At 37.6% G+C, this 17,777-nt stretch overlaps 1 protein-coding gene across 4 annotated transcripts in view; it reads left to right on the forward strand.

Moving 5' to 3' along the window:
• Positions 1–17,777, forward strand: part of Gkap1 (G kinase anchoring protein 1) — a 53,360-nt gene that overhangs the window by 11,822 nt on the left and 23,761 nt on the right. For 3 of the 4 annotated variants that reach the window (XM_042696221.1, XM_042696224.1, XM_042696222.1), the window contains exons 5-7: positions 7,447–7,524; positions 11,314–11,437; positions 13,813–13,835. In XM_042696221.1, coding sequence (XP_042552155.1) covers positions 7,447–7,524; positions 11,314–11,437; positions 13,813–13,835 — 225 coding nt within the window. The remainder of the gene's footprint in view (positions 1–7,446; positions 7,525–11,313; positions 11,438–13,812; positions 13,836–17,777) is intronic. The other variant, XM_042696223.1, reaches the window with a different exon arrangement.

Raw genomic sequence — 17,777 nt, forward strand, 5'->3', positions numbered from 1 at the left:
GTGTGTGTGTGTGTGTGTGTGTGTGTGTGTGTGTGTGTGTGTGTGTGTGTGTGTGTGTGTGTGTGTGTGTGTGTGTGTGTGTGTGTGTGTGTGTGTGTGTGTGTGTGTGTGTGTGTGTGTGTTCGCGCTGAGAATTGAATCTAGGATGTCCAGTATGCTAAGTACACACTCTTGAGCTACAACCCTATTTTCCTATATTTCATTTAAGAAGTTGTAAGTAGTGTGTGTGTGTGTGTGTGTGTGTGTGTGTGTATGCTGAGAATTGAATCTAGGATGTCCAGTATGCTAAGTACACACTCTTGAGCTACAACCCTATTTTCCTATATTTCATTTAAGAAGTTGTAAGTAGTGTGTGTGTGTGTGTGTGTGTCTGTGTCTGTGTCTGTGTGTGTGTGTGTGTGTGTGTGTGTGTGTGTGTATGCTGAGAATTGAATCTAGGATGTCCAGTAGGCTAAGTACACACTCTTGAGCTACAACCCTATTTTCCTATATTTCATTTTGTTAATTCCTCTGCCTTTTTACAAATGGAATGATATTATAGTGGAGAACTATGGTTAAATACTCCAAAATGTCTTAAAATTTTTTAATACCAGAGGCCTGGTATTAAAAATATCTAGTGATAATTTTGCTTCAAAAGAATTTGGGCTGGAGATAAAATCTCAGTGGTTAGAGCACCTGCCAGGTTGTACAAAGCCTGGGTTTCTATTCCTAGCATTATAATAGAGGGAAAAGGCTTTGAAAAGATACTTGCTTACCTTTTTTCTTTTCTTCCCCTCTCTCTCTCGCCTCCCTTTTCCTCTCTATTTCCTCTGCTCCTTCCTCCCCCCCTCCCCGCCTTCTTTTCCTTCTTCCTCTGTCTTTATTTTTTGGTGCCAGTATTGAGGCTTGAACTTTAGCCTGAAGTTCTTTGTTAGCCTTTTCTCTCATGGCTGGTATTAGTCAAGAAATACTCATTTTTCATTTAGCTGGGAACTGGGGCTCATACCTGTAAACCTAGCTACTCAGGAAGCTGAGATCTGAGAATCACTGTTTGAAGCCAGCCCAGCAGAAAAGTCCCTGAGAAACTCTCATCTCCAATTAACCATTCAACCCAGAAGTGGCACTGGGGCTCAAGTGGTAGAACACTAGCCTTGAGCACAAAGAGGCTCAAGGACAGTGCCCAGACCCTGAGTTCTAAGCCCTACAACCAACAACAACAACAAAAAATGACTCATTTTTCATTTCATAACTTTGTGTCTGTAATGCATCATTGTGGGAAAATAGTATTATTCCTTCCTCATCTTTGCATAGATATATGTATATTAGAAGTCTGTTTTACATTTGAATGGGGTGGGTTTCATGTGGTATATGATATATATTGATATGTAGCTGGGCTCCAGTGGCTCCTAGCTACACAGGAGGCTGAACGTAGAGGATAAAAATTTGAGTCAGCTTGGGCAGAAAAATTCTCAAGACCTCATCTCCAATTAACCAGCAAAAAGCAGGGCTGTAAGTGTAGCTCAAGGAATAGAGCATCAGTTGAATAAGCGACTGGAACAAGACTGGTACAAGTGTAAGGCCCTGAGTTCAAACTCCAGTACTATCCCCCCCAAAATGTGCATTATATCACAGTAAAGCTTTTAAGATGATACATAAGCCATTGTTTTCATTATATTCCTAATTTTTACTAATTTAATATTAAATCAAAATTAAGAGACATTGTTCATCAGTAACTGTTGACTAAATATCTATATGTTTCACCTTTTTTATTCATAATACATTACTATTTATTCCAGTGAACTTTTTGTTTTGCTGGTACTAGGGTTTCAACTCTGATTTTATCCCACTCTTAAGTGAAGTGTCTGCTAGCATGCACACAATAGCAATTTCTTTCTCACATGGTATTCTCCAGTGATAGAAGTCTTAATAGCTTGTTCTAGTTTTGTAAACATGATACTTAATGTTAACTTCACAACTGGTATAATAAAGTCCTTTAGCAAAAATGGTTTGACATGTACCTCTTTTCCCTATTAAGGAATGCAGCTTCAAATGAACACTATTTTGGGCCATTTTGTAGAGGGTGGTATTGGTGTTGGAGTTCAGAACCCTGTGCTTGCTACATACATGCTCTACCACTTGAGGCATGCTAAAAGCCCCTTTTGCTTTTTAGGTTATTTTTCAGATAGGGTCTTGGTTTTTGTTTTGTTTTGTTTTTTGCCTGGGCCAGCCTTAAACTTTGGTTCTTCCTTATCTTCTGTCTCCTTATCTCTTAGGACAAAAGCATACTCAGTCTGCTTGTTTTATTCAGATGAAGGTATATCTCTTTTTGCCTGGGCTGGCCCCAAACAGCAGTTCTCTGGTTGCTGCATCCTGAGTAGCTTAGACTACAGGTGTCAGCCAGTGTGTTTTCAATTCTTTAACAACAAAATTCATTGCTTTTGTGTTAGAAAGCATTACCCCATACTTGTCTTAAAAAGACTTCTATAGGTTACTGGCATTATTACAAAATGGAACAAAAGTAATTATGTCTTCAGGCCACTAGTATGATCAGGTTTTGTAGCAGGTGGCTAGGAGCACATGGATGTATGACTTGATAAATGAACATCTCAAATATTCATTATCTTAATTTTCTATTTATAATATTTCTTTTCACCTGTTTATGTGACATCACTTTATAGCAGACAAATTTATATTCTAAATTCATTGTGTTAATTCCTATTTTAAATTTATTTTTTATTTTGGGGGCGGGGGGTCCAGTCATGGGGCCTGAACTCTGGGCCTGGGCGCTGTCCCTCAGCTCTTCAGCTCAAGGCTAGCGATCTACCACTTGAGCCACAGAGCCACTTCCGGCTTTTTTCTTTTTGCTTATGTGGTGCTGGGGAGTCGAACCCAGGGCCTTATGCATGCAAGGCAAGTGCTCTACCACTGAGCCACCTTCCCAGCCCTAAATTTATTTTTATAAGTTGGATTATTTATGGCTTTTTCATTACCATTTTTAACCCTTCAACAACTCATTGGACAATTTTTATTACTTAGAGATACAATAACACATATAACAAAAATTTAGGCAAGTAAAATCAACACTAAAAAGACTTAAAAAGGGCTGGTAGTGTCACTTAAGTGGTAGAGTACCTGCCTAGTAAGCACAAGACTCAGTACCACCCCCAAAATAAAACTTAAATAACTTAGCCGAGATGAACAAAATGTGTTTGTTTTTTTTTTAGCATGAAAAGCCACTGTATACGGTTTTTGTAGACATCTTCTAAAATCATAATGTTATAATAAGAATTCTTGGAAAATAATTCTGCTTTCCAAATTAGGAAAAGATGATTTACACTTTGAAAAATTACTGGAGGACCACACATATTACTCCTATTATGGTTAATCAGCTGGCTGCATGTATTAGATGTCTTCAATGCCATACACACACACATAATTTTAAAATGGCATATTGTACATATTAAGGCAGTATAGTGCAATATTTCAGTGATTGTGTATAATGTGCACTATTATATTACTGGCATATCACAGGAAACATCATTTCTTTGTGTTGAGAACGTTCAAAACTGTGTTGTTTTCTATTTGATATTTTAGATTTAAATAGATAAAATTGTTAGGGTATTATTAAAGCATACAATTAGTTGTTGTTGGTTTTTTTTGTCAGTTGTGGGGCTTGAACTCAGGGCCTGGATGCCATCTTTGAGCCTCTTTGTGCTCAAGGCTAGCACTCTACCCACTTGAGCCACAGCAACACTTCCAGTTTTTGATTAGTTAATTGGAGATAAGTCTCACGAGGATTTTTCTGCCCAGACTTTGAACTGTGATCTTCAGACTCAGCCTTCTAAGTAGCTAGGATTACAGGCATGAGCCACCAACATCCAGCTACAATTAGTATTTTTACATCTGGTTCCAAAATATTTACCATCCTAGAGAGCTCTCATTAGTTCTTTATACTCTGATCACAAACCCTTTGGGTTTGCTGTAGGTTTGCATACAGGAGTAGGGTATATCTGGCCCAGAGGCCCTATAAAGGCTGAAAAATGATTTGGTACATGACGTGACAGGCATATAGGCTCCTTGTCCATTGCCTGAGGTATATCTGCCTATATTAATAATTTTGTATGGGCTATAATGGTTTCATAGATGTCTAGATGGCCCTCAACAGAAAAGGGTTCCCTACTCCAATAAAAGTGTTTCATTACTTAGATGGGCAATGGGAGTCAATGAAGGGAGTCAAGTAAAGAGGCACATGTCAGTTGTGTCCAACTCTAGGATAATGAAAGTGTTAACTCTAAAATAATATAAGTGTTCAGAGTATGTTCAGTGTAGGCTAGGGTAAACTATTACATTTAGTAGGTCAATAGATTAGGTATATTAAGTGTATCATGATGTTTTTCAACTTAAGATGGGTTTAATGTTGATTTAATGCAATGATTAAGTCAAGAAGTACTATATAAGATTTGTTCTGGGGCTGAGAAGGTGGCTCAGTGGTAGAGCACTTGCCTTGCATGCCTGAGACCCTGGGTTCGATTCCTCAGCACCACATAAGCAAAAAGAAAAAGCCGGAAGTGGTGCTGTGGCTCAAGTGGTAGAGCGCTAGCCTTGAGCTGAAGAGCTGAGGGACAGCGCCCAGGCCCAGAGTTCAGGCCCCACTACCGGACCCCCCCAAAAAAAAAAAAAAGATTTGTTCTGAAAATCATGATTTTATTCATATTTTATTGCTTAAGGCTTATTAGAGCCCTAGTCTATCTAGTTCTTTTTTTTTATTATTGTAAAGATACTATACAGAGAGTTACAGTTACATGAGTGAGGTAATGGGTACACTTCCTCTTGAACATTGTTACCCCCTCCATTGTATCTAGTTCTTTATATATACCTACTGATTAGACTAACAAGTATGTTTAAAGCTATTATGATAGAGAATTAAGAGAATTTGAACTCATGTTTCTTGTCATATGCCATGGTTCTTCTGTTATGGTTCTTCTTGTTTTTCTTTGAGTCTTTGATTTTTTAGTATTTCATATTTAATGAGTATTCCAAAACCTGCTAAATCCTTATGAGATAGCTTTCGTTACATTCTTCAATGTGTAAATATATATTTGCCAGTACCAAGGTTTGAACTCAGGGCCTTTTACTTGCTCAGCTACTTCAGCCATGCTGCCAGCTTGGCTTTATGGTTATTTTGTTTATGTTTTTTGTCAATCGTGGGGCTTGAACTCTGGGCCTGGGTGCTATCCCTCAGCTCTTCAACTCAAGGCGAGGGCTCTACCACTTGAGCCACAGCGCCACTTCTGGTTTTCTTTTGCTGGTTATTTTGAAGTTGTAGTCTTGGAGACTTACATGCTTGAGCTGGTCTTTCAAATCTCAGCCTCCTCATGCTAGGATTATAGGTGTAAACCACTGGTACTTAGCTTTCACTGCTGTTTTTTGGTCTTGGTGACTTACCTAGACACATTGGTTTTGGATTACATTCTTGTGTATATCTTAAAACTTCCTTATATTGGTATTCCTCTTAATCTGTTCTCTTGTTCACTAGCGTAGTGGAGTATCAGAATATATGATATACATGAAATAATAAATCTTTTTTTTGGAGCTTGAACTCAGAATCTGAGTGCTGCCCCTGTGCTCTTTTGCTCAAGGCTAGTACTCTTACCACTTGCCATAGCTCCACTTCCGTAGTGTTGTGGACTTCCTATCCTGGCTGGTTCCAAACTGCAATCCCCAGATCTCTCAGCTTCTTGAGTAGTTAGGATTTAAACGTGTGTGTGTGTGTGTGTGTGTGTGTGTGTGTGTGTGTGTGTGTGTGTGTGTGTGTGTGTGTGTGTGTGTGTGTGTGTGTGTGTGTGTGTGTGTGTGGTCTAGCTTTTGTGCTCAAGGCTAGTTCTCTACCACTTGAAGCACAATTCCACTTTTCAGTTTATGGTGAAAAAATGGAGATGAGTGTCTTAAAGTGGAGATGAGTGTCTTAAAGATTTTCTTGTCTGGGCTAGGATAACAGGCGTGAGCTACCCGTGCCCAGCCTAAATCCCTAAATTTCAAGGAGTGTAACTTGATTTTACCCTACCTAAACCATCTTACTTTCTACTATTCTGTGATATACAAAAAAGGGAGTTATTTTTCCCCTAAACTTATATGTGTATATGTGTGTGCCTGTGCACACATGTGCATGTCAGTACTGAGGCCTGAATTCAGGGCTTCATGTTTTTTCACTCAAGGCTGGTACTCTACCATTTGAGCCAACCTCCACTTCCAGCTTCTTATTGGTTCATTGGAGATAAGACTCTCGTGGACTTTTCTGCCTGAGCTGGCTTTGGACTGCAGTCGAGATCTCTGCCTTCTGAGTAGCTAGGATTATACGTGTAAGCCACCAGTACCCAGAATTATCTAGTTTTAGAAAGTTTAAATTTAAATTGTATTTACTTACTTGTACAGTAGTTTGTGTTAATAATGAAAAAATAAATTTGGCTGGGCATGGTGATGCACCCCTAGTATCCCATTTTCTTGAGAGGCAAAGACAGAACGATTGTGACTTCAAGGCTGTCATAGGCACAGTCAACAAGAACTTGTTTTCCTGCTCCCCCAAAAAATGCACAAGTGAAAGAGATGGAGGAATGGCTCAAGTGGTAGAACACTTTACTAGTATATTCAATCCCCAATATCACAAGTAAATTTAATGGACCTGTGATATAGCTCAGTGATAAAATTCTCGCCTATCAGCCCAGCGCTGGTGGCTCACGCCTATAATCCTAGCTACTCGGGAGGCTGAGATCTGAGGATCACAGTTCAAAGCCAGCCTAGGCAGGAAATTCTGTGAGACTCTTATCTCCAATAAACCACTAAAAAACTGGGAGTGACACTGAGGCTCAAGCGGTAGAGCTCTTGCCTTGAGCTGAAGGGTGCAAGGACAGTGCCCAAGCCCAGAGTTCAAGCCCTGTGACCGACAAAAAAAAAAAAAAAAATTCTTGCCTATCATGTAAAGCCATAGGTTCCATTACTTTTGCTGAATATAAACTGCTACAGTTAGAATCAAACATGAATATAAACTTAAAACTACTGTTATAATCAAACATGAATACAAACTCATAAACTACTGGATGTAGTTGGTTGTATACCTGTCATCCTTGCTACTGAGAATCCTAACATATGTGAATCATGCCCCTATTTCTAAAACAACCATCAGAAAGTAGGGCTGGAGGTATGACTCAGTGGAAAGAGGCCTGCCTAACCTAAGGAGTTCAAACGTAGCACTGCCAAACAACAAAAAACAGAAATTTCAAAAGTGTAAGCTTGTGCTTTGGAATATTCTAAAAAATACAGGATTCCCTAATATCGCATGGTTAAATAACTTTGAAGATCTGAAATATTTTTTAACATATTTGTTTTATTTTTCCAGTACATATTATCACATCATGGTTATTTTGCTACTGTGGTGTAATATTGCCTGTATTGTGAAACCTTTTTTTTTAGCTGACATCTGAAATGTTTGAAGCAGATCTTGAGAAGGCATTGTTGCTAAGTAAATTAGAATATGAAGAGCACAAAAAGGTATTTGTGTGTTTATTGACTTCGATATTTTTAAAGTTCTTAGGTAGTCCAAGGTTAGAACTAATCTTCCTAAGTTTCACATAAACCTTTTCCTTTGGGACTTCAGTGGTAGAGTGCTTACCTGGAATGTGTCAGGTTCTGGCTGATTTGCAGCACTGAAAAAATGGGTTTATTGTAAAAATTCATTATTGTAACAAAATATTGTCAGGAACTTTTCATAATAGGATTCCTTGTTTGAGAGAAGAGAAAAGTAGGCTGAGTTTTTAATCTGATGATTCAGAATGTTTAGAATTTCTCCACCCAATCTGATTGAAAGAGGAGTAAAATTCACAGTGATTTATGTAAATTTTAAGTAAATTTTAAATTTAAATTTATTTAAGTTTTTAGAAAATAAGTAGATATAAAGATGCTGGGGGTATAGTCAGTGGTAGGATATATGTTTAGCATATATGTGGCTCTGGATTGGATTCAAGCTCTTAAGTGAGTACTGGAGTACACTGCCATCAAATAAGAGACTTTGCCAGAGAAATACTACAGTAAAGCAAATAAAAGGCTATTTCTGATACTTTGGCCTTGCAAACTCAGCATTTATCACTGAGCTGTGATAGCAGCCTGTGTATTGAAATGCATTTTACAAATTAGAAATATAAAAGTAAAAAGTAATGTTGATATTGTTTATATATTTAAATTGTTTGAACATTGATTATATTCATACTATTAGATATTGTAGTCCTTGACATTTATTGGTTTTGGGGTTTGTTTTTTTTTTTGTCGATTGTGGGGTTTGATCTCTGGGCCTGGGTGCTGTCCCTCAGCTCTTCAGTTCAAGGCTAGCACTCACCACTTGAGCCACAGTGCCATTTACAGTTTTCTGAGTGGTTTATTGGAGATAAGAGGCTCACAGACTTTCCTGCCCAGGCTGGCTTTGAACTATGATCCTTAGATCTCAGCCTCCTGAGTAGCTAGGATTACAAGTGTGAGCTACTGGCATCCAGCCTCATTTGTGTTTTTTTGCTTACAAAATTTATTCAACTTGTTATGACTCAGTGGTTAGACATAGATGGTCCCTTTTATGTTTAAGGCTATTTTGGCCCTGTCATTAATGTCTTTTTTTTTTTTTTTGGCCAGTCCTGGAGCTTGAACTCAGGGCCTAGGCACTGTTCCTGAGCTTCTTTTGCTCAAAGCTCACATTCTATCATTTGAGCCACAGCACCACTTCCAGCTTTTTTTTCTGTTTATGTGGTACTTAGGAATTGAACCCAGGGTTTCATGCATGCTAGGCAAGCACTCTACTATCCACATTCCCAGCCCCTGCACATTAATGTCTTTAAGAAGAAAGGAAAATGAAAATTCACAGATGATTTTTCTACTTCTCAATGGAAAAGTTTAAAAGTTGTCAGTGAAGTGCATATGTATAATATATATGTTCCCTGTTATTCCGGGAATCAAGACTAATGATAACCTTTATTATTATGTGTCCATTTTGATAAAAAAGTAAGCAGTTACAAAAATGGATACAGCTTACTTTATGAGTACATTGTTTAAATACACTTTCAGGTTATACTTGAAAGGTCTTCCTGTGTTTCTCAATAAGATTTTTTTAGTCTAATAGAATATCAGATATCATGCTATAATAATTTGTTGTTAGATACATGTTAAGATTCCAAAACTAAAAAGGTTAGCTATATTCTTAGAGGGAGAATAAAATGAATGGTGTCGGTAAAATATCATGCAGACAATTTTCTTGTTACAGTCAATAGGGCCAATACCTAAAAAGCACTATTGGTTTTATTAGACAAAAAAAGATTATTAAGAAAAGGAGGAACTCCTTTTGTATACATTAGCCAGTTTTATGTGATTACATTATCGTTAGTCTCTAGGTTCTAAGTCAATAGTCTAATAACATAATTATTTTAGCTAAGGATTTTCTCATATCATAAGTTGGAGATGCTGTTTTTTAAATCTTCGATCATACATTCAGCAAATTACTAGTTAAAATGTGATTACTAGTCAAAATGTGGTAGACACATAATACAAAGAAAAAGATATTCTCAGCTTAGTTTAGCAGAGGGCAACATGCATGTAATTCTAGTACATAGTACTGATACATGTAAATGTAGTCTTAGTAGAGTGGGAATTAAGGCAAAAATGTAAGACTTCTCAGAACCTTAGATAGAGATGAGTTTTCAGAAAAGATTTCTTTCTTTTTTTGGGGGGGGGTGGGGAGCGGGGGTCTGGTCGTGGAGCCTGAACTCTGGGCCTGGGCGCTGTCCCTCAGCTCTTCAGCTCAAGGCTAGCACTCTACCACTTGAGCCACAGCACCACTTCCAGCTTTTTTTCTTTTTGCTTATATGGTGCTGGGGAATCGAACCCAGGGCCTCAGTCATGCAAGGCAAGCGCTCTACCACTGAGCCGCCTTCCCACCCCCCAGAAAAGATTTCTTAAAAGCTTTTAGCTTTGTTGAAAGTTCACAAATGAAAAAGAGGAAAACAGCCTTTCTGAGAGACAATGTATCAAGCATGCAAGATATATATGTATGCGATAGAATACAACATATTTGAGAACATATAATTTTGGGACCTAAACTTACTGGAGTTTCAGACAGATGGATAGAATATAAAGAAGTTCATGTACTGTGCTAAGAAGGTTGGGTCTTATATATCTGTTGACAGAAAGCTATTGGGTTTTTTAATTTTGATTGATTTTAGGTTTTTATTTTAAAATTCATGCTATAACAGTATAAAAGGTGGTCTGAGAGACTAAAATTAGATATTGTTTTAATGACCAAACAAAAGAAATAGGGAAATGACAGAAAGTACTAGGAAAATAGAATAGATTTTAGAAATCTTTGTGATAAATTCAGTAAGATCTAGTAATTGATTTAATAACTATTTTTATATAACATATATGAAGAGTAGGCAAGGAGATTCATGATAATAATATGAGAGTTCTGGCTTTGAAAGTTGTATAGTGACCTACCAAGGAATTTAGTAGAAGATTGAGCAGGGAAGCAGTAGTTTGATGGAAAGATAAATTACATATAGTATTGAAAATGCTTGTTGACCATTCCAACTGAGTTGGAACTTTACATGTTGAGACTGAAGAAAGCCTAAGAAGAATAGGTGAAGACTGAGATATTGGTAGACAGCAGCTACTTTTGTAGATGGGGGTGGGGTGGATTGAAATTAGAATTTAAGGCCTAGTCCTTGCTAGGGTGGTGCTCAACCACTGGACCATTTCTGTAGTCCCGCAGTTACATTTTAAAGAAGAGAGTTGGGAAATAAAACCAGCAAAAATGATTTAGTAGTTGTCAGAAATATAAAGTGTAAACCAAGAGTTAGCAGAAAAAAATGGCTTTAATTTAGAAAACAAATCCAGATTTCAGTAGAGTGAGAATGAAAATTTGGTCCTAAAAGGAAGAAAGAACAATAAGGGGGTTATAGAATAAGATGTACTTTATTTTAATGTTTTAAGTAAAAGATGAAAGTTTAAACTTGTTTAAAGTTGTGAGAAGTTGAGCATTTAAGTCAGTATTTTATATAGTTTGACTGGCCTGAGTTTTACGTTTTTATTTGCATTTACTTAGTAATTACCTTTAAGTAGTTTTATTAAGAGGTTTTAATTAAATCAGTTTATAAATACAATGATGTGTAATCAGTGGGTGATTAATGTCACTCCTTCCATTGTACCCATCTTTCTTAACCAATTTGCCTGTAAAACTTCAAAAAACATATTACCTATTGATGAATTGATTTTATAAGTCATAAACCAAACTTAATTCTTTTTTAGGAGTATGAAAATGCTGATAATGCTTCAGCTCAGTCAAAAGTTACGAATAAAAAAGATAAAAGAAAGAATCATCAGGGAAAGGATAAACCTCTCACAGTATCACTAAAAGATTTTCAATCTGAAGGTAATATATGTACAATATCTGTTATGATATAAGAACTATTTAAAATAAAAATCATTTTATATTTATAAGTAATAACATTTTAAAAATAAGTAAAAATGCTGGGCGCTGGTGGCTCATACCTATAAACCTAGCTACTCAGGAGGCTGAGATCTGAGGATCACAGTTCAAAGCCAGCCTGGGCAGGAAAGTCTGTGAAACTCTTCAATAAACCACCAGAAAACTGGAAGTGGCACTGTGGCTTAAGTGGTAGAGTGCTAGCCTTGAGCTGAAGAGCTGAGGGACAGCACCCAGGCCCAGAGTTCAAGCCCCACAACTGACAAAAAAAAAAAAAGTAAAAATGATTTTCTAATATATTTTAGAGGTAAACATGTGTCTTAATCAATTTTTGCTGGTCTAATAGAACACCTGGAACTGGATAGTTCTAACAAACTATGTATATATGTATGTATTTATTTATTTTGCTAGAACTGAGGCTTGAACTCAGGGCCTTACACTTGAGGGCTCTTTTGTACAAGGCTGGTGTTCTACCACTTAAGCTACAACCTCCATTTCTGCTTTTTCTGGTTAATTAGAGATAAGAGTCTCATGGATTTTTCTGCCCAGGGTTGGCTTTGAACCTTGATTCTCAGATCTTAGCCTCATGAGTATCTAGATTACAAGCTTGAGTCACCACTATCTGACCTAACAAACAAATTTATTGACTCACAGTTCTAGAGGGAGGGAAGTTCAATATGAAGGTGCTAGCCTCTGTCCAGGACCTTCTTGCTCTCTCATTATGTGATAAAAGGCAAAAGGGTAAGCAAGAGGGTGTCAAATTCACCCTTTTCTTTTTTTTTTTTTTTTTGGGTCCGGTCGTGGGGCCTGAACTCTGGGCCTGGGCACTTTTCCCTCAGCTCTTCAGCTCAAGACTAGCGTTCTACCACTTGAGCCACAGTGCCACTTCCAGCCTTTTTCTTTTTGTTTCTGTGGTGCTGAGGAATCAAACCCAGGGCCTCAGCCACCTTCCCAGCCCCAAATTCACCCTTTTCTTATGGCACCAGTCCTAGTTCTGGGGTAGGAGTGAGAGGGAGGGGCATCATAGTTCTATCACCTCCTAAAGGTTGTATCTCTTAATAGTGTTTTTGGTGGGGTTTTTTGTTTTTTTGTCAGTCATGGGGCTTGAACTCTGGGCCTGGGTGCTGTCCGTCATTTCTTTAGCTCAAGGCTAGTGCTCTACCACTTGAGCCACAGCGCCACACCCATTTTTTTGGTGGTTTATTGGAGACAGGAGTCTCACAAACTTTCTTGCCCAGGCTGGCTTTGAACCATGATCTTCAGATCTCACCTCAGTAGCTAGGATTACAGGCATGAGCCACCAGCGCTCAGCTCTTAATAGTGTTTTAATGACAATTGTATTTCAACACAAGTTTCAAAGAGGATAAATATTTAAACCATAGCAATCTGTTTGGAAATAACTACTTAGAGGCTAACATAATTCAAAATCAGTCTTTATAAAATCCCATGATTTCCAATAAAAATCTTTTTTGTATTTCTTTTTTTTGGGGGGGTCTGATCATGGGGCCTGAACTCTGGTCCTGGGCTCTGTCCCTCAGCTCTTCAGCTCAAGACTAGCGCTCTACCACTTGAGCCACAGCGCCACTTCCAGCCTTTTTCTTTTTGCTTCTGTGGTGCTGAGGAATCAAACCCAGGGCCTCATGCATGCAAGGCAAGTGCTCTACCACTGAACTACCTTGGCAGCCTCTTTTTTGTATTTCTGAATTTGTCCCTTTTCTAAAATTTAGTGAAAATTCAAGTTAACATTTGTAGGTCTTTAATGATTAAAACATGTTATATTGCTGGGTATTGGGTTGCATATATATAATCCCAGTGCTTGGAGGCTGAGTCAAGAATTATGAATTCTAGGAGCCTATTCTACATGATGGGACCCTGTATCAAAAACCTATTATTAGTATTAATGTCCTTCTACATAAAGTATGGATTACATTGGATAAGAATAATATATTTCTGCTTACAAACATTATTAGTCAACCTTTTCAGTTTATCTAGAATGGCATATTAGAATATTAATAAAATATATTAAGATGAAAGTAAAAAACAAAAACACTATATTTTCATTCATTATTGAATAGTAAAATACAGAAGAAACCGTTCCATCAAACATTTGAAGACAAAATTATGCACTGGTGGCTCACACTTATAATCCTAGTTACACTGGGGGCTGACATCTGAGGATTACAGTTTGAAGTCAACCTGGGCAGACAAATCCAAGAGTTTTTTCTCCAGGTAGCCAGAAAAAACTCATAACTTTAAAAACTCTTACAATTACTTTATTTTTTTACAAAAAAATAATGTCTTGTTCTTTTTTTTATTTACAGATCACATTAGTAAAAAGACTGAGGTAAGTTTTATTGTAATAATCTTAAATTCTAGAAAACACTGATGATTTTAAGATTAAATGTTAGTAAAGCCTTATATGAGAGAGACATTTAAAGGACAACTCATAGGTTTGTTGTGAATGAACTCATTATAATGAATTAAAATACATGACAATAGTATAAAAATATTATTTGTGTCAAGTGCCAGTGGCTCATACTTGTAATAATAGCTACTCAGAAGGCTGAGATCTGAGGATCAGGTTTCAAAGCCATCCCAGACAGAAAAGTTCATAAAACTCTTAGCTCCAATTAACAACCAGAAGTATCCAAAAAAGCAGAAGTGGAGCTGTGGTTCAAATGATAGAGCATGAGCCCTAAGAAAAAACAAAACAAAATAGTGCTCAGGCCTTGAGTTCAAACAGAAGGACTGGTATGTGTGTGTGTATGTGTTATCATTTGACATTATACTAATTTGTGTATGTTTGTGAATGCATGTGTGAGTTAAAAGGTTATTATGTATTTACCAACTTTAAAATTCAAGGAAAAGTGATTTAATTTCTAACATTGTGTTTTAATCTTTATTAAAAACATATCCTTAAAGCTCAGAGAAATAAGCAGCACATGTTTTCCTCTCATATGCAGAAGCTAGATCTAAAGTATACCAGGACATGATAAATTGTGAAGGACTCTAGGCATTCACACACAATGAACTAAAGGAGGATACTCTGCTTATTTGGGAGGAACCCAAAGGTGCGATCCTCCCTGCCTCTGACCATTTAAAATAGTATTTATTGAAATGAATTCTAGGAAATGGAAACGAGGGTGTGTGTGTGTGTGTGTGTGTGTGTGTATGTGTGTGTGTTTTCTTCTGGGATGGTATTGTTTGTCTTTGCTTTTTTGTGGTTTTTTGTTTGTTTCTTGGAGATTTTTTTTTCTTACTCATTTATCTGTCTTTTGGCGATAATGGAGGGCACAGAAATGGAGGGACAAAGTTGAACAAACACATCATAGACATTATGTTGAAAATGAACTATATAACTTGTAGGCAGGATGGGAGGGGGAAATGGAAAGAGAAAAGGAAGGGATGACATTGCCCAAAAAGAAATGTACTCATTACCTGACTTAGGTAATGGTAACTCTTCTGGAGATCTCCTTAATAATAACAATAAAATTTTTAAAAAACGGTGGGGAGGAAAGGGATGGTAGGGGAATAATATGGTGTAACGATGCTCTATAGGAAATGGACTCATTCATTACCTTGCTCATGTAACTGTAACCCCTCTATACAATATCTTTAAATAAAAATATATATTAAGAAAAAAATTGCTAGGTGCTGGTGGCTCACACCTGTAATCCTAGCTACTCAGAGGCTGAGATCTGAGGATCGTGGTTCAAAGCCAGCCCAGGCAGGAAACTCCGTGAGACTCTTATCTCCAGTAAACCACTAGAAAACTGGAAGTGGCACTGTGGCACAAGCGGTAGAGCACCTACCTTGAGCTGAAGAGCTGAGGGACAGTGCCCAAGCCCAGAGTTCAATCCCCATGACCAACAAAAAGAAAAGAAAAGAAAAAAAAATTTAAAGAACAAGTATCCTGCTGGATGTGGTGGTATACACCTATAATCCAAGTACTCAAGATTCAGAGGCAGGAGGATTCTGAGTTCAACACCAGCCTAGGGGGTACATATTGAGTTTAAGGTCAGCCTAGGTACATAGTAAGACCCTTCCTCCAAATACCAAAATCAAAACCAAAAAACAAAATCCCACAAGAAACCAACAAAAAAAACTCTTCCTAGGATACCGTATCTCAGGTATTTTTGAAATTATGGAAATTGTAAAGTGATATGTGAGCCTATAGATAGGGCCTATCAGAATGAGTAACCGTGATTATATTACCTTTTATCATTAGATAATGTTATGGGTTTTTTCAAGATGTTACTACTGCTTCTACAAGCCTTTTATAATTAAGAGATATTATTGTGAAATACCCTCTACCATTGAGGAAGAAATGTTAAGTTCTTTTGATTTTGTTTTTTTTAGTAATGGTTTCAAAGTTTCATTGTTCTCTTTCTACTATGTTTTCTTGTCAGTCATTCTGATTGACTTTTTTCATGGTCAACTATCCCACGATTTTGCTTTAGAATATTCTTATATGATACCTTTTTTTCCAGGTATTTACTTATTTACTTGCCGTGTTAGGAAAATAAAATCCAAGTCTTAGAAAACCACATCAATTAGTGGTTAAAACTTTAGTCCTTAATTACACATACATTAATTTATAGTTAAAAAATCTCAAGTCCTTTGTTGGGGGGAGGGCGAAAACCAGGGTTGGAATTCTAGGCCTCAAACATGCCAGGCAAATGTGTTACCACTTGAGCCCCTAATCTTTCTTGCTTTAGTTTTATTTCAAATAGTCTCTAGTTTTTCCCAGGGCTAGACTCTTAATGCTCTCCTCCTACTTAAGGCCTTCCACATAGCTAGAATTATAGGAATGTATCACCATGCCTAGCTTTTGGGGAGTTAAGACCTCCAAGCAGGGCCCAGCAACTCAGAAGGCTGAGATCTGAGGATTGCAGTTCAAAGCCAGCCGGGGCAGGAGAGTCCCTGAGACTCTTTATTTTTCCCTGAGACTCTTTATTTTTTTTTTTTTTGGTCCGGTCATGGGGCCTGAACTCTGGGCCTGGGCGTTGTCCCTCAGCTCTTCAGCTCAAGGCGAGTGCTCTACCACTTGAGCCACAGCACCACTTCCGGCTTTTTTATTTTTGCTTATGTGGTGCTGAGGAATCAAACCCAGGGCTTCAGGCATGCAAGGCAAGCGCTCTACCACTGTGCCACCTTCCCAGCCCCCCTGAGACTCTTATCTCCAGTTAACCACCAGAAAATGTGGAAGTGGAAGTGGCTTAAGTGGCAGAAGGTTCACCTTGAGATGAAGAGCTCAGGGACAGCGCCCAAGCCCAGAGTTCAGGCCCCACAACCGACAAAAAAAAAAAAAAAGACTTGAACCACCTCTCCCAACTGAGTTTATACTTTTTGTATAGATGCTGAGGGGTACTTAAATTACATGCACATTCTTTTATGTCCTTGTCAGGTTGATTTTATCCTCATTCTCTTTCTACCTTAATTATGTGTTAATAATCTCAGTACTTTCTTTCTAGTCCTATTTCTTCCTACTCTCTCATGCTGAAAGAATAAAAAGGATATTTGCAGGAGTAAGGAAGGAGACACAATTCCTCTTTCTCCTTTTCTTCCTTCTCTTCCTTCTCCTCTTCTTTTTTCTTTTTTGGTAATGCTAGGGTTTGAACTTAGGGCCTTGGCCTTGCTAGGCAGATGCTTTAGCATTTGAATTGTGCATGAGCCCTTTTTTGCTTTGGCTATTTTTCAGATAGAGTCTCTTGTTTTTGCCAGGGATTGCCTCAGACTTCAGTCCTCCTACCTGCACACCCTCATAGGTGGAATTGCAAGTATGACTTGCAAGTTGACTTTTCTTAATTAAATTTCCCAAGAGATGTTGCCTATTATTCCACCAATTTCTTTCAACTACAGTTCCACTCCAGAACATCCTATGAAAATTATGGACAAGCAGAATTGGTAACAGAGTAGAAGTGCTTGTTATAATATGGCTTTATAAAACCTAATTAGTCATGCCTTTTAAAGAATATTGCTTAATTCTTAATATTGTTTTTTTAATATTAATATGCTACCTTTTTAAATGCTGATACTTCTGGGAAAGGTATCTCCAGTTAACTCTTACCTCATCAGACCCACATTCATCCGTTCTTCCTAACTGCAGCCCTTCTAAGTATAGTTGTGTGGATTTAAATTTTCAGTGATCAATGTGTTTGAGTAGACTATTTGTGAAAAAGTACCTAAGGAATTATAACTGCAGTTACCAAAGAAGGCTGAGGCATGCTGAGAGCAGTAGGAGAAAAAAGCTTTTCACAATATATACTTCGGAGTATACAACAGA

The sequence above is a fragment of the Dipodomys spectabilis genome, unplaced genomic scaffold (genome assembly GCF_019054845.1).
Source record: "Dipodomys spectabilis isolate Male_0828 unplaced genomic scaffold, ASM1905484v1 ptg000204l, whole genome shotgun sequence".
In the NCBI taxonomy this organism is placed as follows: Eukaryota; Metazoa; Chordata; class Mammalia; order Rodentia; family Heteromyidae; genus Dipodomys; species Dipodomys spectabilis.